At 39.4% G+C, this 25,535-nt stretch overlaps 1 protein-coding gene across 3 annotated transcripts in view; it reads left to right on the top strand.

The window, feature by feature from the left end:
- The window catches only part of LOC144469897 (protein RUFY3), a 47,049-nt gene that overhangs the window by 13,640 nt on the left and 7,874 nt on the right, over window positions 1–25,535 (top strand). For all 3 annotated transcript variants that reach the window (XM_078180617.1, XM_078180616.1, XM_078180618.1), the window contains 2 exons: window positions 4,399–4,615; window positions 9,595–9,852. In XM_078180617.1, the coding sequence (XP_078036743.1) occupies window positions 4,399–4,615; window positions 9,595–9,852 (475 nt within the window). The remainder of the gene's footprint in view (window positions 1–4,398; window positions 4,616–9,594; window positions 9,853–25,535) is intronic.

Below are 25,535 nucleotides of genomic sequence, written 5' to 3'. Positions count from 1 at the left end.
ATCATTTCCATCGCGAGTCGAATTCGTTAAAGTACGGTAAGGGGTTAACTCTTTGCGCTAGAAGACGGTTTAAGCCTAGATCCAAAATATTCTCATTTTATAGCGCAATTTATGCGAATGAAATTAATTCTTGTGACTCGAAAAACTGTTGCACTTTTAACAGTCTTTTAAATAGAAAGGTTTTTAATAATATTAAAATTATTTTGGTACTGATATAACAATTTTCATTGGTACTTTAGAAGCACCAATCGAGTGCGAAAAGGTAAGAGTTCATTGACCCTGTATAATCTGTTTCCTTTTATTTTATTACGAGAAATAAAGGAAATTAATAACAGATCTTTTTCCTAGCGAATTGCAAGACAAAGTAGTGAAAAAATCGAGAGAATATTAACCCTTTGCACTCGAGTGGTGACTCTAAGATTATTCTATCGCGTCCCAAAATAATTTTTATACTAACAAGTTTTAGTTTTTCTTAAAAAATTCTTAACAGTAATACCATTGGTACGAGTCACGAGAAACAATTTCATATGTATAAAATATATTCTGTCACATAAAATGGAAATAGTATAAGCCAGAAAAAGTATTTTAGATTCAGAGTTAAAATGGCTTCGAGTGCGAAGAGTTAACTCTTTGGGGCACGGTGGGATTAAAAATGTCCCACCTTCTCGATGCACCGTAATGCATCGTGAGGACATTTTTATACCCACCTCGTAGTATCGCAATAGCTAGCTAAATTTTTACGTTGTTCATTCATAAACCCACGCGACACGGTAGGACTATTTAAGTCCCGTTCTATAACAACAAATTCGGTTGAATTATTATTTGTTTAAGCTTTCAAATGCTTCCAATGAAAATTCAAATTCAGTTGAATTATTATTTGTTTAAGCTTTCAAATGCTTCCAATGAAAATATACTAATATTGTTTAATTAAAACCGCGACAAAATTTCTGTGCAACATGAATCTACTTATTCTATAAAATCCTGTGCCTCACAGAGTTAAATAGCATAAATTTCTGTTCACGGTTACTGATCGCGTCCGCGAAAGACCGAACCATAAACCCCGAGTTTTATTTAGCTGATCATTTCAGCTTCGAGGAATAATTTCGCCCGCGTAATCGTTAATTTTCCATGTGAAATAGAGCGACGGTGTTTCGCGCGAGTGGCTTCGCGCGGCTCGGCTCTGGCGGCCGACTGCAGTCTGCACGCACCCTGAAAGACAACCCGTTGCACGTAAAAACCCCGAATCGCATGCAGACCTCCCCCCCCACCCCTTCATACGTTTTCAATTTCCGAGGCGACGTGTTGGTACGAGAATCGTTGGCCCAATGAAACTTTCCTTTCTCCGAACGAAATATCGAGGTTATGATAATGCACAAGGTAAGTCGGACTTTCGCTGCGTTTAATCGCCGGATCACGAGTTCGAGCGAAAATAAACGAGCGGCGAATTGAAAACGCGCCGAATTCTGCAGGCGGATCAGCCCGCGGAGCCGCTATAAAAACATATTCCGGCGGTTTCTTCGGGCCGGATAATGATATTCGGCCATGAATAATCATGGGAGGAAAAGACTGCCGAGACTTCCGGGGAAGAGACTACCGAGTCACCGATCCGCGGCGATCCCGTAACTTCCTCGCGTTCCCGCGGCTTAATAATTTCCGCGAACTCGAGCAGAAAAATTGCGCCGCGGCCGAACCGCCGTGAAATTTCGCCCGAACGGATGACCGTCCACGGTTATCGAATTAGTCGAATGGATTTCGGTTGAACACGCTCGACGTGGTTCCGGGCTGGTACCGCGAATTATGTACACGGTGATCGCGGATGCTATTTCTTTCAATTGTCGGCCGCGTTAGGGTTCGTTAGCGGTGTCTAAAATGATATTCTATTTATCTACCTATCTATTCTCTCGCACGCTCTTCTCGTACACCATCGACGGTTTTAAATGAACTCGCCGAATGATCGCAAGATAGTGCCTTAAGTACATTTCGACGCTCGCGATTGCAATTTGCATGCGTTTTAAAGTCGGCCGCTTCTTCGTTATGGCGCTCGCGTAACGAGGGAACGACGCGTTTAGGTGAAATCTCGGCTGATATATTTCGGTTGAATTGGCTGGCATCTATTTATGCAACACGAGTGCCTAAATTTTATCGATTTTTGTTATAATTTGTTCCTTTTGCTGCGGCGAATGCATCGGCTAATTGTTTAACCAGTTGGCCGTGGCATTATTTTTGTTTTAGCGGTGATGATTATACTCGTTAAACATGGCTTTAACACTGTTTAACAAGATCGTTGTTAAAGTATTGGATCGAGAAGGTTTTATTTCATAAAATTAACAATTCTGTTCCTAATATTTAATTACTCGTTTTACAGTAATGTATAGTATGTATAAAGGAAAAACTCGTGACGAGTATACTAATCGTTACGTAAAATAACTGCCAGGTATCCATGATGATTATACAATACTCTATATAACATATTGAGCGTATATATTGAGCGTATATATCGACGAGTATATATTGACACATCTATATTATGGTTAATGAAGCAATGTTTCAAACGGGAGAGTATTTCCGAATTTTCCGAAAAGTCATTTGTTGCAAGCAAAGCCGGGAAGTTCTGGAACTTTTTCACGAACCATATTGGAATTTATTTCCCGTGGCACTTTTTGGAAAAAGTTCTTATCCAATGAGACGGAAGGATTCTCGGGATTAAAAGTTCTCGTTCGAGCAAAATTAGAAACCAAAGTTTTTCTGTAATGGGAACAGATAGTTTGTCAATTAATTTCTGGTAAAATTAAAAAATTGTTAAAATTGGTAAAATTAAAATTTGATATCGTAGCTAATAATAGTATTATATATTTGCAACAATTCGTGTATCCGAGGCCAATTAATACGCTTTTTCATGGTTGCACTCTGTGTTTAGTATAAAAATGCTCGATGATTTTCTTGAGAATGATAATTTGGAAGAAACTCGTTGTAGAACTCTTTTAAACTAAATAATTGTATGTTTAATTTTCTAAGAAATTCTTGTCTCTTCGTCACCGATTTCAAAGTAATTATTAAAAAAACAAATAAGTATCTTTGTTATAATATCATATAATTCAAATAGAACATAGTACTCTGCTATGTTATTTAACACTAACCTATAATATTATAAAAATGAGGTGATCCAGTTTATTTAAATTTTGCACAGTTTCAATCACAGTAGTCGCTTTGATAATGGTATTTATTCGATTATGTCTCACGAACGTGTCTTTATAATTTTGATAATCGAACGAATCAGAAAAATAAGGTATATTATGATCAAATTTACTGATAGAAGACAATATACCGCTAAATTAATTCACAGTAACTTTTTAATTCATTTTACACATTTTCTTAACATTTCTACAATCTTACATCATATTGAAATAAAAATTAAATTAAATTAAAGATAAATTAAACTAAACTAAAGATAAATCGACATTTTCATAGGGCAACCTACGCCATTGCGATTCTATCACAGTCAATTATTAAATAAGAAATCGATCGCGATTGGTTCACCGTTAAAAGAACACTATAAATATTTTTTTACAAAAAGCAACACCTGACAATTTTTCGTAATTTGTAATTTTCCTCTAATTAAAAGATTATTGCTCCCGTTCGAGACATTTTCTTCTTGATTAGTTAAGTTTGTTCGACGACTATATCCGTCATGGAGTCGTGACAGAATTTTGCGTCATGACGATTATATCCGTCACGCGTAAAATTTTCTTACAATTCCATATTTAACCACTCGCACTATAATAACGAGTCAGACTCGAAATATAGATTTCACGCAGGATCTAATAAATATTCATTAGAGTATTATATTATTTATTTAGTATTATGAGTTTCCACTATATCGAAATAAAAATCAATTCTTCTGAAATGAAAGCATATAAAGATAATAAAAGAAAGGAAAATTGTCTGGTCCTATTAAGGAAAATAAGAATAAATAAATACTAATCGACGCAGCTTGAAATTAATCGTAGTGCAAGGGGTTAAATTGTAATTCTGGCGAAAACTAAATTACAGATCAAGACGAAATGAAACGAATAAAAATTATAAATAATCTGAGTTATCGCTTGATTATCGGGACACACACACTGGTGGGCGCTTTACAAAGAGATCGCCACAGTTAACTGGTTAAACAATTAAAATCGACCGAGTCACCGCACGGCATTGTCTCACGACTATCGCATCACCCATTAATCCATTTCTCATTCACGACTCATTTAACGACTTCTCACCATCGTTCGACATCCGCCATTCGTAACAATTCCGGGACGTGTCGCGTAGACGAGAGAGATCATATTTCGCTTAACGTGAGGCCGTCGGGTCACCTTGTTTGACGGTTAAGCACCAGCGTTTTGGCTTAATCAGGTGCAAGGAAATGGCCAGCGTGAGATCCGAGGCGGAGGAGAGGGTGAGGATTTTGGGCGCCGAGGCAGCGGAGAGGGAGGCGAGAGCGAACGGGGTTGAGAGGGAATTGCAACTCGAACGTGAATGGAGGACCTCCTTGCAGGAAGCATCGATTTCCAACGTGGAGAAGATCTCTCAATTACATCAGGAGATTGATCAGTTGCGGCGGGTGTCCGAGGTACATTGCTCCGTTGAACGTGCATACAAGATGCTACCCAAGTATCCCGATCGAATTTAGCTGCAACCTTCTCCCCGCCCATCTCCCCGGTTGACCCACATCCGAACACTTATTTATTTCATCCCCGCGGTCCAAAGAAACGTTCGAGCCCCTCGAGTTTTGTTTCACACGGTTGACGCGACGGGGTTTCGCGAACGGCGAACACTTGACCGAAACCTTAAGGCGGTCTTTGATTTAATGGGAAATCGGTGTTCAGGGACTTTGTAGATTTCGACGCGGCTTTCAGGAAAATTGGAAAATCACAGTTCAAATTGGAACAGTGGGATTGGTGTACCTTGTTCTGCTGCTTTAGATTTATTGCAATTATTTGGGGAGAAATTTCGTAATTATTGCAACTGCGTTATTTTTAACACGTTCGCGACCGTTGACGCGGATTCGCGTCATTTTAGATTCTATTCTTAGTTGACGCGAATTCGCGCCGTTTTAAATTTTATTCTTAGTTGACGCTGGCGTGGATTCGCGTCGTTTTTAGTTATAAATTGTAGGTACCTTTTTACTTTTAAACAACGCGTAATTGTTGTATTGATATTTCGAAGTAAATTTCATTGTTCTTAGGGTAGATTTGAGGATACTAGTTTGCGGCAACCAGCTTCAGAATTTCATTACTTTTGTTGGTATTTAGTGTTACAACAATTTGCCGGTCGCGAATGTGTTAATTAATGATTACAATTCTTATTTCATAATTTTTATGTTACAATTCTTATTTTACAATTTTTATATTATAATTCTTACTTTGCAATTTTCATATTATAATTCTTCTTTTACAATTTTTATATTATAAATCTTATTTCATAATTCTTCTTTTATAATTTTTATTTCATTTCAGTTATCTTCTTACACCTTTGCTGTTCACGTTCTATGAGATATTTCATAATTTTTACATAGTAATCATTAACTATTACAGATATAACAGTACACATAAATATTCTACTTACTTTCAAAAGCAGTATCCATTTTGCAGGATTGAAATTGGACAAATATTTTCGGAGTAATGTTAATTATTTCACGAGTGATGCACGACAATCGGAATAAAATTTTGAGCTCTGATTATTGTATACTATATTACTATATATAGTATATACTTACCATATATTGTCATACAGTAGTTTAAAAATATATATGGTCATGATTTCACTATTTAGGAACACTATACGACATAAATATACTAAAACGATGCCTTAACGCAAAATTCTTTTCGAAATGCACTACGAACATTTCTTTAACCCTTTGTCGTACCATGATATTATTATGTCAATTTTTAATAATAACCCTCTAAGATCAGAACTTTTCATATGGGTCTAAAAATTTATATAAAAAGAATTTATATAATTTATATTCGAAAGCAGCAAATATCAATATCGATATTATAAATTAACATTGTATCTATAATTTAAACAAAAATTGATTGTGAGGAAGTAGTACATTCTTACTGGAGTAAATAATAGATTTATAAATAAATATAAATTTTCTTTCTTATCTACGAAATAATTCTGGTTATCCTAATTGTAAAAGAAATCGTACGACAAGGGGTCATTTACAATGATTTAATTACAAGGTTTATTGCATTGATTTTCAGAAAATTTGAGAAATTTTGAGAAATTTCTCTACATTTTGTGACCCGCAACGCAAATCTATTTGTTCATCACCACTCTGAAGAATTTTCTTTCGCCGGAGTACATTTTTCAGCGTTGCATTACAATCTTATATTATTTAAACAATATCTTCTATGATCATTTAATCAATGAAGCCTGGAGAAACGTCGGAAATTCCGTGATTGAATAGCAGAAAACAGCAATTTCGCAAACAGGATGCAGTTTCCCTCGGACCGTTTCCGATATCTCTCGCGGTCCCGCGGACATTTTTCCGAAGAAAGAAAATTCTCGTTCCCTTGAAGGGGCGATTCCGCCCTCCCGAGACCGTGCCACGGGCAAAAAATAGGTTTGTGTTGCGGACGACTTATCCCGGGGCGGGCGCTAAGTTCCCAAAATTTCCCGAATTTCTGGGTTTCGAAACTTCGTTTCGTCTTCGGCACGTTCCATATTCGCCGGTGATCAATTCCGTCTATTTCTACGGTAGAATCTCTGATCTTGGAAAGTTTTGGCAGACTGAGCGTGCAACAATCTGGAACGAAAATCTTGGGAACATTTAATTGTCAACATTAGATTTACGGAGATCTCTTTAGTGAGATTTAAATTTCTTATTTCTGTATTTTAGTATTTTAATGTATATAGCATTTAGATTGGTAAAGATCGAATTGAAGTGCACAAGAATTTTCAAAAATAAATGCTGCACCGAATGCGTGATAATGTGGCTTATAAATTTGAATGTTGCAGCATTCGCGTCGTTTTGCATTACAATGAAAATGAATGGCACAGCTGTCTGCGAACGTGTTAAATTAAAAGTGATGCTTATTGTATACGTGTAATATATAATAAATAGAAAATATGTAGACGGATATAATATATACTATATCTGTCTATATTTTATCTATATATTATGTATTATATATCTCTATGTGTGCAATAAGCATTGTTATGATAATAATATACGTATATCTATATATTATCTCCATATTATATATCTATATATATTATTCATATATTATATATATTACACGTGACATATAAATATTACTAAAATTTTCAAACTACTTCGGTTTTGTTAATTAATAAGATGGTAAACCAGGCAACCTTCTAATTAGTTCAACATATATATACAATTTTGTCGCTGCTTTCCTCAAATTTTGTGTCTCTGGTAATATCGAGCTTTTTAAATTCAAAGTGACTGAAAATTGCTCCGGGTCGCGGCAGGATGTACACGCATTAACTTGACGCTTTAATTGCGTTTTTCTCAGCTTTATGTATTTTCGACCTTGCGCCCAGTAAATCTCCGGAATTTTGCATCTCTTTAATTAGTAACTCTTTAATATAATAATAATCTGTATAAAATGTAGCCATGTATCAGATATTTTAATCCATGCGAATTTTAACGAATGTTCAAACATTTTAAAGTTTCATTTGTTCGAGTCGATCACGTAGATCTCTTGTTTTCAATGTATTATTATTACACGAATATCTTTTTTTGTTGTTAGCTACGTATTGGAAATTATCCGCCGGTCACGGGGCTGAAAAATGTTACAGAATCCGGTCACTGTGTAATTTAAACACGTTCGAAGCCGGCGTTTGTTTCAACGGCGTCCATCGTATTTGCAACATTATTAAACGCGGCGTACACGGTTATTAAATTTAGAAGCAGCTTTTATCGCGTGGGGGAAAGGCAAACATTTTCTGCAAATCGTGCGGCGTATTGGAATGTTAAATATCAACGCGCATCAGAATTCCAATCTCATTGCGTGGGACCGCAGTATTGAAATCGTCCGCACACGCGGAACGGGCTGACAGTAAATACGTCGAATAATTAACAAATGCTATAGAGAAATCTTATCCGAAAATTTCTCACAGAATCGTTTATTATTTTCACTCGATTGTTGCACGCTCCTTCAATATTTTCCATTCGGCTTTCAATGTTATGTTAAGTCTAGCGGAACGATCTCATTTCTGCGGAATGACTCGTCTTCAGATGTCTTTGTATGACGGAAACTGTGTCTTCAGCAAACGCATTCGCCAAAATCCTACACCGTTCCGTAGTATCTCTATCTTGTCATTCATGCAAATGTCTCTTGAATTAAGTTAATACTCGAATAACAGAAACAAGGTTTCAGAAAATTTCGAGGAGTGCAATGACAGAAATATATTTTTCTTATATTTAATTAATTAATTAATTACGAAACGTTCCGATAGACTTAATACAATTATTAAGCAGTTCTACCATCGATAGGGTATAATAAACATTACTTTCTCATAATTTCCACGAATATCCCTGCAAAATGTCCTCGTCGATTATCGCGTGAGATGGCCAATTACTGTATCCAGTTTATTTTCGTAACAGAATTAATACTATGCTTATGGAACAAGATGTATTAAATTTTGTTATTCAATAAGAAACAAAATAAAAGAATAGAAAAATATGGTAGACATGATTTGATAAATATAAAATTAATTATAGCTGAAAACAGAGCAAAGATATTGCAATTGGTTGTCTCACAGGCTACACTACCTTACTCGAGGCAAAACTGTGACATAACCAATCGCTGTATGTATATTAAATATTCTTTCATTGGAAAAATAAGCAAAGCAGCAAACTATAATAAATTTAGTACACGTCATTTGATAATTATAAAGTTAATCATAGTCGAAAACAGAGCAAAGACATGGCAATTAAAACTGCGAGGTAATCAATTATTCTATATATATTCAATATTTTTAATTGAAAGATAAGCAAAGCAAGAAAAATATAAAAAATTTATTACATATCATTTGATAATTACATAGTTAATTATAGCCGTAAGAAAACGAAAGACAGCAATTGGTCATTTCACCGCCGCCCGTCTCTAGGTAAAACGAGCGCCACTCGACCGGTAACAAACATTCCGAGCCACCTGAACATCGATTTTCCCATTAAACAGAAGTAGGGGTGGGTACAACCCCCTCCCCCCCCCCCCCCTCCACCGAGCATCTCCTATCACGTTTTCCCTCCCCGGAACTTTATCAATCTTTCGAAAGTTCTAGGCGAGAGATATCGGATTCGGGCCGGTAATCGTCGCCTCGTTGCGTCTCGTTTCGCAATCGTCGTTGCCCGTTAAGTATGCCCGAATAACAATTAGTATCGAATCGTTGGTAAAGTAAAGAAGAGATAGAGAGAGAGAGAGAGAGAGGGAGGGAGAGAGAGAGGGTGAGTGATGGTGGTGGCGGGGGGGGCTGGCCCTTAGTTCGGAAGGGGCAAGTTTCCATCGGGGGGGGGGGGGGGGGGTTTTGGGGGCGCCGAGCATGTAATTCCAGCGTCTGACCCGGTGTTTCCAGAAATACCTAGGGCTGCAGGAGGAGCACTACGCGCTGAAGGAGATCTGCACCGAGCAGGAACGAACACTGGAGGAACTTGGGGGACAATTGAGCGCGGCCAAATTGGCGGCCGTCGAATTACGCGAGGCCGCTGACAACGCTCAACACCAGCAGCACCACCAGCACCAGCAGCAAGAGGGTGCAGCGACCTGGGCGAACGATCGCCTGGTCACCCATTGCAAGAGCTGCAACCGTGAGTTCAACATCACTCGTCGTAAGGTAATCAAACTTTTTAATTGCCCCCACCTCTGGCTTCCGGCTCGAACCCTCTCCCAACCCCCCCTCGTCCAACCCTTTTCGTCCCAAGGTTCGAGCTTATAGAGAGAGAGAGAGAGGGAGAGAGAGAGTCCGAAGCGGGATTCGGCTTTTCAGAGCGGCGCCGCGCGTTTAATCGTTCAATTATCCTTGCGCCACTCACGAAATTACTGGTACCACGCCGGTCCAGATTTTCTCCGGCACGGACGATCGGATCGCCGTGGAACCGGGAACGCGACCGACGCGCGTCAAACGATGCCGCTGTTGCCGGAGGTTTTATCGTGGCACACGCGGATACGCCTCTTCGACCCCGTCCGACCGACCGATCCCCCGCACGGTAGATCGGAATCGCGTGAGGCCGACCGGGGAAACTTTGATGCACGACAGTTCTGTTATTAGAGATAACACGGTGTATCGCCGCTCTAAGCCTTGCAATTACAAGCGGGCCCGGTTGCGTTCACTCGTTTATGGCTGTACGGGAGCGCGCGCGCGCCGCCGGCTCTTAGAACTGCTCAACCCCCCTCCCCACCCCCTCGACTAATTGAAAAGATCCACCGGCGCGGGGGGTTGTTGATTCGATCTTATCGCGCACTCGAGATTTTACGGGGCTCGCCTTAATGATGAATCAGCCTGTTTGCGCTCCTGACGGATTTCGGTGCACCTCGTTGAGAAATTGACTTCCGCGAAGTCCGGGCTGCCGTTCAGCTCTTTGCCGACGCGTCCCTCCTCCTCCGCCTCCGCCGCCTCCCACTCCCTGCTCCTTTCTGAACGCTTCCGTTTCACTCGATCCTTTGGCAATTTACAGGGGGGATAAGACTGCGAAAGTACCGGCCCCGTTTGGTATATCTGTGCACGCCTGTCTCCCGGTAAAAAGTGTCCGTTTGAGGGGATAGATTCCATTTGATATTATTCAGCTTTACGACGGTTTCGTTCTGGTTATTTCTATGTGGGAATTAACCCCTTTCGCGAGTCATGAGCGGAGAACTTGTTCTGGTCTATTTTGAATACCCGGCTTACGGAGATTTCTTATACATCTACAGTAGCGGTCGAGAATTTAAGACGACGAATTTAATTTCATTAATTTTCACGAATTTAATTAAATAGTTTAAGTACTATCTTTCCAATCAGTTTCTTATTTTGGGATAATGAGGACGAATGCTTGACCTTCTAATTCTCGAAGGCTCGTGTGCTAAATGTGAACATTATTGAGTCAACAATATTGACAATACTTCTGTAATATTTACTGTAATATTACAGTAGAGAAATGTGAAAAATTAATAGATTCAATGCCAAAAAGATGTGCCGAGGTTATAAAAAAATAATGGATTTTGGACGAAATACTAAATATTTTGTATTAAAAACCATTTTTTTCTGTTTATCTTCTCCTGTTATTTTGTAGTCTTAAACTTTTGTCAATGGAAATGTAACATAGATTTACTTTTTTGTTATATATTCTATCTAATAAGTTCAAAACCGAACATAAATGTTCTTATAACTGTTTAAATAAATGAGTAGACGATTATAATTAAAGATAGAACATGATAGCTTGTGTTATTTATAAAATATTAATAATTCCTTTCTTTTTTCCTTCTCGTCTTAAATTTTTGTCCGCTACTGTATCTCCACGCTACGCGGCAATTTAACGCGTGTTAAACAAGAATAAAAAATTGGTTACTAAGATATTTGAAGAAAGTTCATAAAATTGAAAATCTTTTATAATCGGGGCTCGGAAATAATTTATACGGATGGTTTAAAATTCGTGCACGTCTTCGAACACGGTTAATTATGTAGTAACCAATTATAGATGAATTATAGGTAAATTATAGTAACAAATTTATGAGCCCCGTCTAAATTATCAGCTTCTTAAAAAGTTAATTTCGATGAGAACATCTCTGTCGTTTTAACCCTTTGCACTCGAAGCCATTTCAGATGCAAATCCATAATAATTTTTCTGGCTTCTAGTGTCTCCATTTAACAATATTTAATTCATGCATATGGAATCGAGTCTCGTGACTCAAATATAATAATTACATTTTTAACAATGTTTAAATCTAAGCTATGGCGATATCTATTAAAAATAATTTTGGAATGTATTACAGTAATATTAGTAATATCAACCCTTTGCACTCGAAGCCATTTCAACTGCAAATCTGAAATAATTTTTTTGGCTTCTAGCATTTCCATTTTATAAAACAAAATTCATTCTATGCATATGAAATTGAGTCTCGTGACTCATATAATAGTTATACTTTGAACAACGTTTAAATCTAAGCTTTGGCGATATCTATTAAAAATAATTTTAGAATGTATTACAGTAACATTAATGGTGCCGCAGAGTCGCCGCTCGAGTGCTAAGGATTAATAATATGCACCTTTTCTAGTAATTTTACAATCGGTTCCAGAATCCCAGGTGAACCGAACTCGGTAATTCATGAACGCTTCAGAGTATTCTCTATGCCTTCTAAACGCTATCGAGCCGATTATCCGCGCGCATATTCGATTACGCGTCTGCGTTCATCGTCACGGTACCCCATGGTTGCCCGTGTTTTTAACAGCAGCAAAATATTTCGGGTGTAGAAGCTATAATGCCCAATAATGTTAACGAGATTATCGTGCAGAGTTAATTACTTACAACACGATGAATATTAGCGTTATGAATTTATTAACTTTAAAATATTCATGGTACTGAATTTCATATAATGTGACACCGGTGCGGCGCCTTCTAAACTCCGCCGCGATATTAATAGAAAATTGGATTGATAGAGACGAGGAATTAACTTGATGATCTCGTTACGATGAAACATAATAATTTGGCTAATTAAGTTCGCGGAAGCACTGCGCTGCGCTTCGGGATTCGGTTCCCTTCTGATATTCGGTTTCGACTCTGATATTTTAAGCGAAGATTAAATAACAGGTGAACAAGTTCTTCGTATGAAACCTTCTCAGGTGAATAGACTGGCGGATGCTTTGAAGCAAGGCTTAGGGATAAATATTAAATATGAGATAGTAAATAGAACGTAGATATTTTTATTTTCTCATACGTGTGGTTTCAGATGAAAACAATAATAATATACGATAACGTAATAATAAGATCATAATAATGATATTATCATGTAATAATAATAATCATAATAATAATAATAATAACAACGATGATAATAATAACAATAATAATAGTAAATAGAATGTAAATATTTTTATATTCTCATACACGTTGTTACACGTAGAAATAATGATTAAATGTCAAAAAATAATTATACAGTAACAACGATACAATAATATAATAATAATAATCATTGTCGTAATAGGGTATTGTCTAAAAATTAATTGTCGATGGTTCGGTGGTAACCAATTGAATATTTGATCTCACGGTGGCGAACAATAGCGACTTACACATTGACAGCGATTATAGATTGGATACACTAATAAGTAATTGATTGTGTTTTGTCGGTATTCGTCGCTGCTGTCCGAGATACCCTTCTCAATTTATTTGAAAGCGGCGTGTTCTGGATTTTCATCATTGCTGATTTATTAAATGAAATATGCGCACTCTTCTTGTTGGCAATAATTAATGTTCTCATAAACTTCATTTAAGGTCAATGTTTAATTTCTTTGTCATTACGTATCTCATTGGCAATCATTCATAACATTCTCGGGACTGTTGAGCATTGTTATTATTACAATGCTCTTGTGCAGATATCAATTGTTTAAGATAACTTTTAGCGTGCTGGATTTAATTGGAAATGCGTAAAGATTATTATTAAACTGCAGATTTGATGCATTTATGGCAAAAATTGGTGGGAAAATTACAGAGAAAAGAAGTAAAAAATTGATAGAAAAAATAAGATTCACAGAATTTTAAATATCGACGCATTGTTATTTATTTAGTATTAGAATCTTCCGACAATTGCTTTTTATAGTCGTTGCAGAGAATTTTTATTCTACGCAAAGATTGTTCTATCTATTTGTTCAAATAATTCTTCACCATTGATTTTAAGTGATCACGATGAATAAAATAAATAAAATCGATAAAATAAATATCCTTTCGTGTCAATATTCTGAAAATTGAAAAATATTTACGGCCGAATGACCGGTGGGTAAAAATTGAATTTAAATAAATATTAATCTCCGTATCTTCCAAGCTAATACTACAATTAAAACATTCCTAATCGCAGTAACTGTAAACAAGATGCCACGTCACGTGATTATTAGGTCTTAATAAAATTCTACCCTCTTGCAATTAATATTTAATGATTTTAGTAAATGTAGATATACTATAAATATAAATTTTTTTCCTTCTAAGAAATAGTAACAATTGAAAAGGTATTATTGTAACTATGAAGAAACCGTACGTCACGTGGTTAACCTCTTGCACCATAATAACGAGTCAGACTCGTAGCAAAGATTCCATGAAAATTCTACCAAATATGAATATTATTAATTTCTTTTAAATCAAAACCTTTAGTACATCTGTTATCAAAGTTTAAAAATGAAAATAGATAAAAATGACAGAAGAAACGAAAATTGTTTGGTCCTATTAAAGAAATCATTAAGAACAAATAACTGCTCACCAACGCGGCATAAAAGTAGTCGTAGCGCAAGGGGTTGAAGGCGCATCCCCCCGTTCAAATTGCCGTCGACACGGTGGCCCACAACCAGGCGATTACTATTAGGTACGTTCGGCGGTAACTTTTGCCAGTTCACATTACTTCGCATTACGCTCACGCGTGCCATCTCGTCGAAGTATCCAGGAAATTTAAGTGTCGAGAAGCGAAACGATGTCTTTACACCGGCGCGGCTCCGCCGTCGAGTAACCAACGCGCGCTCGCGCGTGTACGTGAACGAGCTGGTGTATGCGGTGGTCCGATCGTTGGTAAGAAAAGTTGCGAAAGCTTCCTTCCCTCCTCCTTTTTTTTTTCTGCTCTCGGGGTCTGAATCACGCGGCGGCACGATATAAGCACTTAAAGTATTCAGTCAGATCAGATCGTTTGGAGGTGCAGTTGCGTGCATCGATAAGGAAAGGCGGCGTGAGAGTGTATTCGTGCATTCGTCATACGGATATATTCGCGGGAAAATTTATGTGCCCCCAGGCCTTATCGAAATTTCATGGACGTGCACGATAGACACGATTTAGTGGAGCTTCTTGGCGCCCCGTTAATGCCATAAACGTAAGAAAAGATTCGATTCGTTCCATTACCACCCTCTCCGGCCACCTCCGGCCGGGATTGATTCGATTACCATACCTACGCTCCTTGGTAATCGTTCGGGAGCCCTTGGAGTTCGTGGGACATCGTTCGGTTGTCGCTAATTCCACGGTCACGTCGTTAATGGTTTTTAGTCGGGACTTGGTTTTCGAACGAAACGTGGCAAATATGTAGCAAATTGGACAATTTTAGGAGACGAGGGTTCATTTGATAGTCTGAGAAGGTGAGGGTTCAATTGACAATTTGAGAAGACGAGAGTTCATTTGACAATTTGAGGAGACGAGAATTCATTTGACAATTTGAGAAGACGAGAGTTCATTTGACAATTTGAGAAGACGAGAGTTCATTTGACAATTTGAGAAGACGAGAATTCATTTGACAATTTGAGGAGACGAATATTCATTTTAGAGAAGACTATCACCGATTTGCCAATTTTTGAAGACGATCGATCATTTGACATTTTGAGAAGACGATCGTCCATTTGACATTTCGAGAAGACGATCGTCCATTTGACAATCTGAGAAGACGAGTATTCATTTTAAAATTTGGAAAATCTATCGCCCATTTGACAATTTGAGAAGACGAATATTCATTTGACAATTTGAGAAGACGAGTATTCGTTTGACAATCTGAGAAGACGAGTATTCATTTTGAAATTTGAGAAATCGAGTACTCATTTGACAATGTCAGTAGACGAGTGTTTATTATAAAATTTGGGAAGACTATCGTCCGTTTGACAATTTGAGAAAACAATCGTTCATTTGACAATTTATCCATTTTTATTTGGCAAGCTGAGGGAGAATTTGATTCAATTTGTTCGTATTATTCGAAAGTGAAATTGCAAAGTCGGCATTGAAATTTATAAAATGACGAAGCTATGAGGTATGCTGTTATAGTGATTAGGATGAAAAATAATGTGAGATTATGACTAGGTTATGACAAGATTTTGTTTTAATTATGTCAAGATTATGTCAAAGTTATGTAAAACAAAATTGCAAAATCAGCATTGAAATTTCTAAAATGACAAAGCTATAAAGTATGCTTTTACAGTGAATGGAATAGAAAATAATTTAAGATCAGTCGATGGTGAAAAATTGACTATTTACCAATAATTGCTCCGAATCATAGTGCACTCGGAAAAATCGACGATCATCTGCCGTCAAACGTTGCCAACCTTCGGCCATCCTCGATCTCGCCGTTTTACGAATTGTATTACCTTGATATCGGCCAATCCGGCGCAACGATTATGTACAGTGTATGCATGCCCGGGCATGCATATTCAACGGGTGTCGTGATAGAGACGTTGCTCGGCCCATAAAACACATTTAGACCCGGTCGGCTCTCTTCTTTTTCACCCCCGTCGCCGGTGGTTCGAGGAAGACACGGAGCATTACGTTGAGGGGGAGGGGGGGATGTGTCTCGACGGCGGCGTCGGGGACGGGGTGGTAAGTTATTGCATAATAACAAGCCAGTCCCGGGATATTCTTGTTACTCATTTTTCGCGGCGCGCCTGTATTACCATACTGTTTAATATAGAATAGGCCGCGGGAACGGTTCAACGTGTGTGCCAGGTGAAATCGTGACGGTGGCTCACCGGCGCCCCCTCTCTCCCCCTTCCCTCCCTCTCCCGCCCCCGCCTGTCGGTCGTTCGCCGATGCGAGTCCAACGTAGCGGGAAAAGACGCGCGGGCCGGACCGACTTCCGGCAAAAAACCGAGGCGAATGCAAGCTCGCGTACTTGCACATGCAAAAGCCCCGCAAAACAATGGCTTCCCCCTACTCCTCCTACCCTCCCTCTCCCTCCCTCTCCAGCCAGCTGTGCCGTCGCGCGGCGAACGGTTTTGCTCTGTTTCGATGCGTCCGCGCGGTGGTTTTGGTAACGCGCTCTTCTATGGTCGAAATGATTTCTGCGTTACCCGCGCGTACTCGCCGATATCTATTTGTTTGGAAAATTTGCCGACTTCTTTCTAATTCGATCCGGCGATGCGCAGTGACCCCGGTTAATATTTCTATAGCCTTTAGAACAGAATATCGTTCTTTGAACCGAACGATTTGTATTTCTTTTCAGATGATTGGGGGAGTAGTGTGTTGGAGAATGAGTGAGCTCGTTTGTTACTATTTTGATATTAGTTGGAGCGGTGGGATATTTTAGGAAATATATATTATTCTAGGGAATAGTTGATACTTTTTAAGTATTTGATATTTTAGGAAATGTTTAGTGATATGATATAAAAATAATTTTTAGATGATAGAGGGTGTAGTGTGTTCGACAATGAGATTGTTTGTTACAATTTTGGTATTAGTTGGAGCGGTGGGATATTTTAGAAAATATATATTATTTTAGGGAATAGTTGATATTTTAGGAAATATTTAGTTATATGATGTAAAAATAATTTTTAGATGATAGGGGTAGTAGTATACTAGACAAGGGGTAAGCGCTACTCTGTTGTAATTTTGCTATTTCTCGGTCTGACTGAACATTTAAAAAGGTATATAATATTTTATAAACTATATAATATTCTAGGAAATATATAATATTTTAAAAAATATTTAGTAATATGGTATAAAAATAATTTTTAGATGAAAGGGGTAGTAGTATACTCGGCGACTAAACTACATTTTTACAATTTTGTTATTACCTGGAATAACGATATTAATAGAACACAAAAATAATCTTGAACCACTTCGTCGCAATTATAACATTTTAAACAACATACAATAATTCACACGTAACGCGACGCCACATTGAAAACGGGACATCGGCTCGCTTAAAATTACCGTTCAATATATCGTTTCATTAATTCGCAAATATAGGAGCCCGCGAATTCGGCTAAAATCCTTAAATCAAACTCGACGAGATTCAATTTTTCAAAGGGTCATAATTTCCCGTTAATTCGCGCGGCGTTGAATTTCCGTCCCTACCGTATTTGTAATTAATTTTGTTAATCAGAAAATCGCTCTAGCAGTCTCCGCGAGCGAGCGAGCGAGCGACGCCGGCTTCAAGTTCAAATATTTTATTTATCAAAAGGCCAGTAATTACAAAGTAACGAATTTATAATTAACCTTCTCGGTCTGTTTATTTCGGTACACACGTAAACGCCGTGATCGTTCGAGCGTTCGTTGATTTAATATAGAAATTCGCCGCGATAACAGCGTTTCCATGGGCGGCGGGATCGTTCCGTTCCGACAATCGATACCGAAAAATATCACCGGTGTACAATGCAGCCGGCCTCCCCACTCCCCCTCCCCGGATGCTTGGACGCATAAATTGCAAATTGGAATAAGGAGAGGGGCCCCCGCTATCGTTCCCATTGCCGAAGTGGCTTCATAACGTTACATTATGGTCGGCGCACCGGTATCGATTCGCGCGCAGATGTTAATAAGTGAAACGCTCTCGGACGTCTTACATACCGTTTGTAACAGAAAACGATATCGCTAGGAACGCGTTCAAACGGATTTTCGATAATTACGTTCGACCAGTGTTGGCGTTCCCTTCGATTTTTATAATCGCTATTAAACGGGGGAAAAAGCGACGCCGCGATCGTTCAGCGACGAAGAAACGGCGCGCGCCGCTCTTTATTCGCTCGGTCGAACGATGTATATTCCCGGGATAATTCCGCGATCGATTAGAAAATACGATCGAGTCGAAGGTGTTCGTTTTTAATCGGATAATTCGCCGGTTTGTTGCTAGAACGAAGTACATCGCTCGCAATCGTGGACGCAAAATATAGCGCGACGCGATAGTATTCGAACGCTTCGTTATAATTGCGCCAAGCGATTTAAATTTCGCTGAGCTACGTCGTGGAATTAGCCAACTAGAACATAGTTAAGACACCTGAAATTTTGGACTATTTCAATTCGCGTTGCAGGTTTAAATAAACTGCACTTTGCTAAGACATAGTTTATAGATAATTATTTAAGTGGCCCCTTTCATGTCGGGCCAAAATTTTAATAGCCTACTGTTACTTCAGTGAAGTTGTTTCATATTATTAGGTTGGGGAGAAAGGAATCCATTATTTAACACCGTTTTGTTCTATAATTTGTTGCCATTTAAAGGTACCTTCATAATGCTTCTCTCGTAGAAGTCTTGGCCCCTATTAGCGACAATCTCTAGTAATCGACGTTCACAATCTTCTCTCGATGCCAATTTCTTATCACTAAGGAAGATTTGCAATGCAAGATAAACATGGCAATCGCTTGGTGCCAGGTCTGGACTGTATGGCGGATGCATCTAAACGTCCCAGCCAAGCTTCTGAATTTTCTGACGAATCACTATAGACGCGTGTGGCCTGGCGTTGTCTTGATGGCACACAACATCTCACCTGTTGGCCAATTCTGGCCGTTTCTGGTCAATCGCTAGCTTCAAACGGTCCAGTTGTTGACAGGAGAGATCCGAATTCAGTGTTTGACCATATGGAAGCAACTCGTAATAAATGATTCCTTTCCAGTCCCACCAAATGCACAGCAGAACCTTCTTGGCTGGATAGTCCTGGTTTTGCCACCGTCTGACCTGCTTCACCAGGCTTCGACCATAAACGTTTTCGCACAATGTTGTCGTATGTGATCCATTTCTCATCCCCAGTCACCATGCGTTCAAGGAACGGGTCGATCTCATTCCGTTTGGCCAAGACATCGCAGATGGAAATTCGAACCATCGTGGTTTTTTGTGCTAATTGATGTGGCACCCAAACGTCGAGCTTCTTTTTAAATCCAGCTTTGTGCGAATGGTTTAAAACCGTTTCATGGTCGATCTTTAGCTCCCGGGCGATGCTACGACTGCTAACATGCCGGTCAACCTCGATTATTTCTGTGATTTTGTCAACATTTTCTGCGACAGACTTACCTGTACGAGGCGCAGCTTTAACATCAAAAATACCTGAACGGAATCGGCGAAACCAAAATTGCGCGTAATTGGCTGTTACAGTATCGTGACCATAAACACCGTTCACAATTTCAGCCGCTTGGCTTGCATTTTCACCTTTACCACAGAAAAATTGTAAAATGCACCGAATTTTCTCTAACGTTGACTTTTATTTTGAACACCCTGTAGCTCGCAACTGAATGGACCAAACGAAAAACAGAAAAAGAATTTCTCTAGTGCAGAATGACACATTATCATCTATTCATTCAAATGTCGCATAAATCATCTATTCATATTTTAAGCTGGAACAACTGTTTCGTTCACCGTTCGTTTTAATATCTCTGCTCAATTATGTTAACATTAATGTATGACGTAGTTTCAGCTTCTTTTAATTTGGTTTCGTTATTGCGCTTCTCGCATGTTCGCCGTGCAAGTTATTTACAACCGGGGAATACAAGGATGCAGTTAATGTGTACATTACAAATTAAATTTGAAGCTGCGGGTTTTCCTTGACGCCGCGCACCGCCGCGGCGAATGAACGGGCAAGGAATCGTTCCCGCTGAATTGTCGAACAACGAACGGACCGATCCAGGGGGGAGAGGGGGGGGGGGGGGGGGGCATATCCTTATCGTCGTGAATCGATATTCGTCAATTATTGTAGAAAAATATCTCTCTGGTTCTATTTTCGAAAAGCCGGCCGCCTCAAATATTCACGGATCCGATCGAAAATCGATCGGACGAAAACGATTCTTTCCGCCCGCGTCCCGGCGATTCATTGTTTCACTGAACGCGGCGATATGTATGTTTTATTTAGCCGGCGCCGTCTCCAAGAGCGAGCTGGTTCGTTAACGAAATTGCGACGGTAGGGGGGAGCAATCTCGTTTCTTCGATATTATTAGGGGGCGAGAGCGATTTCTGTTGTACGGGGTAATTGCATTTAATCAAACGGCCGGCGGGGGAGGAGGGGTAATTTAGTTAACGATTCTTCAAAAACGAGTTATCCGCGCGCGATCGTGCAGCAAACGGCTGAAATAATTTACATGGCACGAAGGCGAGAGGTAAACCTAATTGTCTGTGCAACTTCGCGCCGTCCTTGATGTTCTCTAAATACTTCAGAAACATCGCTCTGCTGTCTATCAAGTGGTAACAAGACGGCGAAAGTTCGGGGGTGAGGAAACTTTCCCCGTTACTTATTTATCGAATGGGGAACTCTACGCGGAGGTAAAAATTAACGGTTGAATAATTTATGGGTAAGGGGGATATTTACGCAGGTTTTTAGCGCGACGATCTTACGAGGTTTTGAGTAGAAAAATAGGCGAACTGAGAAGTTTGTTTTCGAAGAAACCAGTTTGAAAGGGCTCCGATCGATTGAGATGGCTGAAACCGCCCTTTGAGGTTATTAGACCCTTATATTGGTCGATATTATATAAGAAGTAAATTGTATATTTTTGAAAATAACTTACTTTAATACTTTTGTGTTAGCCCCTCCCGCTTTTGTATTAGCTCCTCCCCCTTTTCTATTAGCCACTCCCTCCTTTGTATTAGTTCTTCCCCCTTTTCTATTAGCCACTCCCTCCTTTGTATTAGCACTCCACTTGAGATTGCTCTCGCCCCCTTGGTCACTTACTCTATTATATCAGCTCCACTTTTTGTATTGGCCACACTTAGCTTTGTATTAGCCCCACCCCTTTGAGGCAGATCTCGCCCATTTCGAGATTTGCCTTGCTTCTTTTAGTTTGGTCACTTTCGCTTTTTGTATTAACTCCTATCTTTTTCTATAAGCCCTTCCTTCTATTGCATTAGCCCCACTTTTTGTATTGGTCACTTCCTAGCATTGTATCAGCCCCAATTTTTTGAGACTGGCCTCGCTTCTTTCGAGATTTGCCTTGCTCCTTTCAGTTTGTTCGCTTTCCCTTTCTGCATCAGCTCCTCCCTCTTTCGTATTAGCCTCTCCCTCTATTGTATGAGCTCCTCCTTCTTGGATTATTCGTATGTTCTTTCAGCTTGGCTCCGCCCTCTTTAGGGTTGATCCCTTCCTATTCTACAATTACTGAAACCACAAATACACTTCTACTGGAGACCAACAATGAAATTTATTCCTTTGGACTCGTATTAATATCAAAATCCCGAAGAGTCTAAGTCAGTGTTAAAAATGTTGAAAAAAATATGTATTAAAATTTATAACATTAGATTTTTAAATTTACGGTACTTGATCCCACCAAAGTCCCAAAATACAGCGAACCACTGCCTTCAATATTCGCGAATGTTAAATTCAGTAGAAGTAACCTCAAAATAGAAATCCCAGATATTCTGACAACTTTATCGATTTCGAAGGCGTCGCTTAAAATCTGTCAACTTCGACGCAACCGTTCCCATTGCCTCGGCATAACCACGACATTTAATTCTCCGTGGCAGCATTCTCATAAAGTGTTGCATCGCGACCGCCTCTTTCTCGAATACCTGCCGCACGGCGACTCGTAGATTTGGCGCAGCCTGTACCACCTAAAATCTCGCGCGAGGAATATTGAAGCGCAGGGGGGTCGGCAAAGATTGAAGCACCGGTGACAGGACGGTTCGTGATCGTAGCACTTGGTTGGTCGATCATACGCGGCGGAGCAGAGTATCACCGGGATCGGATCTTCGGGCCTGATTTATACGGGATGGAAAGTATCCGCAAGTATCCGATTCCACGTAGATAAGACGAGCTCTCGCGTAGATGGCAGAGCCCGGCCCGGCCCGGCCCCGGTTTGCGCGGCGCGAAGTTACACGGTCGCCGATCCGCAGCGAGCTCTAGCTTCGGTCGTAAGTCATGTCGATGGGACGGTTCAATAATTAACTTCGCGAGGAAATCGGTTATCGGGATGATATTATTCGGGCTCTTACTTTCCCCGGTAATAACCGGGCAACCAAGCCCCGGTGACCGAAGGCTCGCCATCTTACCCGGGGGCCGGATTCAATTTAGATGTAAAATTTAGAGTGGTGGTCGGGCTGCTGGCTAGATACCGCCCGCCGCGCCCCCGTTTCTCTTTTCCCCCTTTTAGACGACGAATTCCGCATTATTATAATAGACCGTCGGTAATGGCTCGAAAATAAAGACCACCGGGTAATGGAGAAATCGTGGATGGTAGGTGGATGGTAGGTGGAGCCCCGCCGTGGGGAGGCTGAACGTATAGACGCCGTAAAGTTCGACCAATCTCTTCTCCTCTTCCTCTACCCCTTTTTCTCTCTACTTTCTCACTATTTCTCTTTTCTCTCTTCCACTACCAGGCTACTCTCTTCCTCTTCTCTCTCTCTCTCTCTCTCTTATTCTCTTTCTCTCTTTCTTTCTTCTCCTCTCTCTTTCTCTTTCTTGTTCATCTCCTCTGTCTTCTCTTTCTCTGTCACTCTTCTTTCTCACTTTATTTCTCTTCCTCTTTCTTCATCTCTCTCTCTCTCTATTTTTCTTTTTCCCTCTTTTCTCTCTCTCTCTCTCTCTCTTACTCTTCTTCTTCTCTTTCCTCTCCCTGCTCCTCTCTGTCTCCTCTCTCGTCTCCCTCTTTTCTCTCACGCTCCCCAGCTCTCCGCGGCCCTTTGCCCTTTCCGCCCACAGTTTGCAAATCTTCGAGTGTCTCTTTATTGTTTGAATTGTCCGACACCTTCTCAATCGCGTTCATTTTCTTATCCGGCGTTTGTTCCTCCGCGGCGCCGCCAGACGAACTTGCTGCTCGACGACCGGGGTAAAGCAATGTCCTTTCTCTCGTCGCTCCTTTCGTCTTGCGATATTGCCGGCGCGGTTCCTTTTTTTTTTCTTTATTATGAGAAACCAGCAGTAAGGAAAATAGAGAGAAAGGAGAGGAGAGCCGCTGTCGCGTAGCTGATAAAAATTCCCTTTTTCCTTTTCGACGTCCTCCACGGTGGTTGGTATGTATACATATTGCCGGTCTCGAAACAGTGATGTCAGGTGAGGTTATTCGGGCGGCGGTTTGTGGAATTCGATGCAGGTAATTAAGAGAAGAGAGAAATTCTGTGCCCTGCAATTTTTGATGCGCTGTTATAGTTCGAGCGGGAAAGGGAATATTTGAGCGATCGCGGTTACGTAGAAGTTTTCGAGAACGTTCACCGTTTCTGTAACACGATGTTGCTAGATTGAAGCTACTGTGCCGGAGAAATAGGTTAGTTTGTGACGTTTAGAGCTTTTATTGTTTTTGAGGTATTGCGTGCTGGAGTGAACCCTTATGTTGGTGGTTTGGTATTGGGGTGGTTGGTTACTGTAACTCTTTTTTGGCAATTTTGTTCATTATTATTATCGAATAATAGTTCTTTTTTATTTTTATTACTAAATAATAGTTATTTTTATTTTAATTATTAAATAGTAATTCTTTTTTATTTCTATCACCGAGTAATAATTCTTTTTTGTTTCTATTACTGAATAATAATTCTTTTTTGTTTTTATGACTGGATAGTAATTTTTTCTTGTTTTTATTACTGAATAATAATTCTTTTCCATTTTTATCACTAAATAATAATTCTTCCTCATTTTTATTACCAAATAACAGTCCTGCCCTATTTATACCACTAAATAACAATAATTAAAAAGTAACTTTATTACACCAACAATTTATTCCATACATTGCTGAAGTAAAATTTGCGTCGAACAATTGATTAAACTAAACTATTATACTCCCAATAATATAATTAAATTAAAATAAACAAACATTACAATAAACACTAATGACAATTAAAATACATAAAACACGCCGAACTCCTATATATCATTACTCTCTTATATATTAAATCTTATATATTATATACTCTTTCATTCTGCAATCGTTCCATGAAACAATAAAATAATAACAATAAAAGCCCATTGCCGACAGAGTCCGCAAAGCTCATTATCGTTCTTCTCGTCTCCGTGACCGCGATTTTCTATTTAACGAAAGAACATAGAGGATTAATGGCGAGATAGAAACGCGCTTTTTTCAAACTGCGCTCCCCGCGTCTCAAGACTTAATTAATATTTCACCGTGAAAGTAACAAGCTGCACGACGTTTGCTGTTTTACGTCCGCGTGCTGGGCGCGCTTGAAATAAAAAAGGAAAGTTCGCCCGGAGTTCAAAGGAAATGCACCGGCATGCGAGAGAGAAAGAGAGAGAGAGAGGGGGGGGAGAGAGAGTTCCTCTATTGTGATTGCATTTCCGGTTTCTTTTCCGAGACGACTCGATTATTTCATTCGAGCGGAGATTTTCACGCAGCGTGCCTTGATTAAAGCGTTAACCCTTCGCGCTCGAATGGCGAATCCGAGGCAACGGCGCAATTGTTCTTGTCACATTTTTAAATAATTTTTATAAGAAGAAAGTTTAGATTTTGAAGAACTGTTAATAGCGAAACTGTTGGCACAAGTCCAGGAAATGATTTTCTAGGCGCAAAATGCACTTCGTTGCGTAAAATGGAGAAATTATTAGCCAGAGGAATAGTTATAGATATTATATATATATATAGATTATTATAAGATAGACAGTTAATGTAGTTAAAATGGATCCAAGTGCAACGGGTTAATCCTAAATGCAAATCAGAAATAGTTCGGATCAACGTTTTTATACAACAG

Source organism: Augochlora pura, chromosome 5, assembly GCF_028453695.1.
Source record: "Augochlora pura isolate Apur16 chromosome 5, APUR_v2.2.1, whole genome shotgun sequence".
Lineage (NCBI taxonomy): Eukaryota > Metazoa > Arthropoda > Insecta > Hymenoptera > Halictidae > Augochlora > Augochlora pura.
The sequence above is the reverse complement of the archived record's forward strand: the minus strand, read 5'-3'. Positions and strand labels throughout refer to the sequence as shown.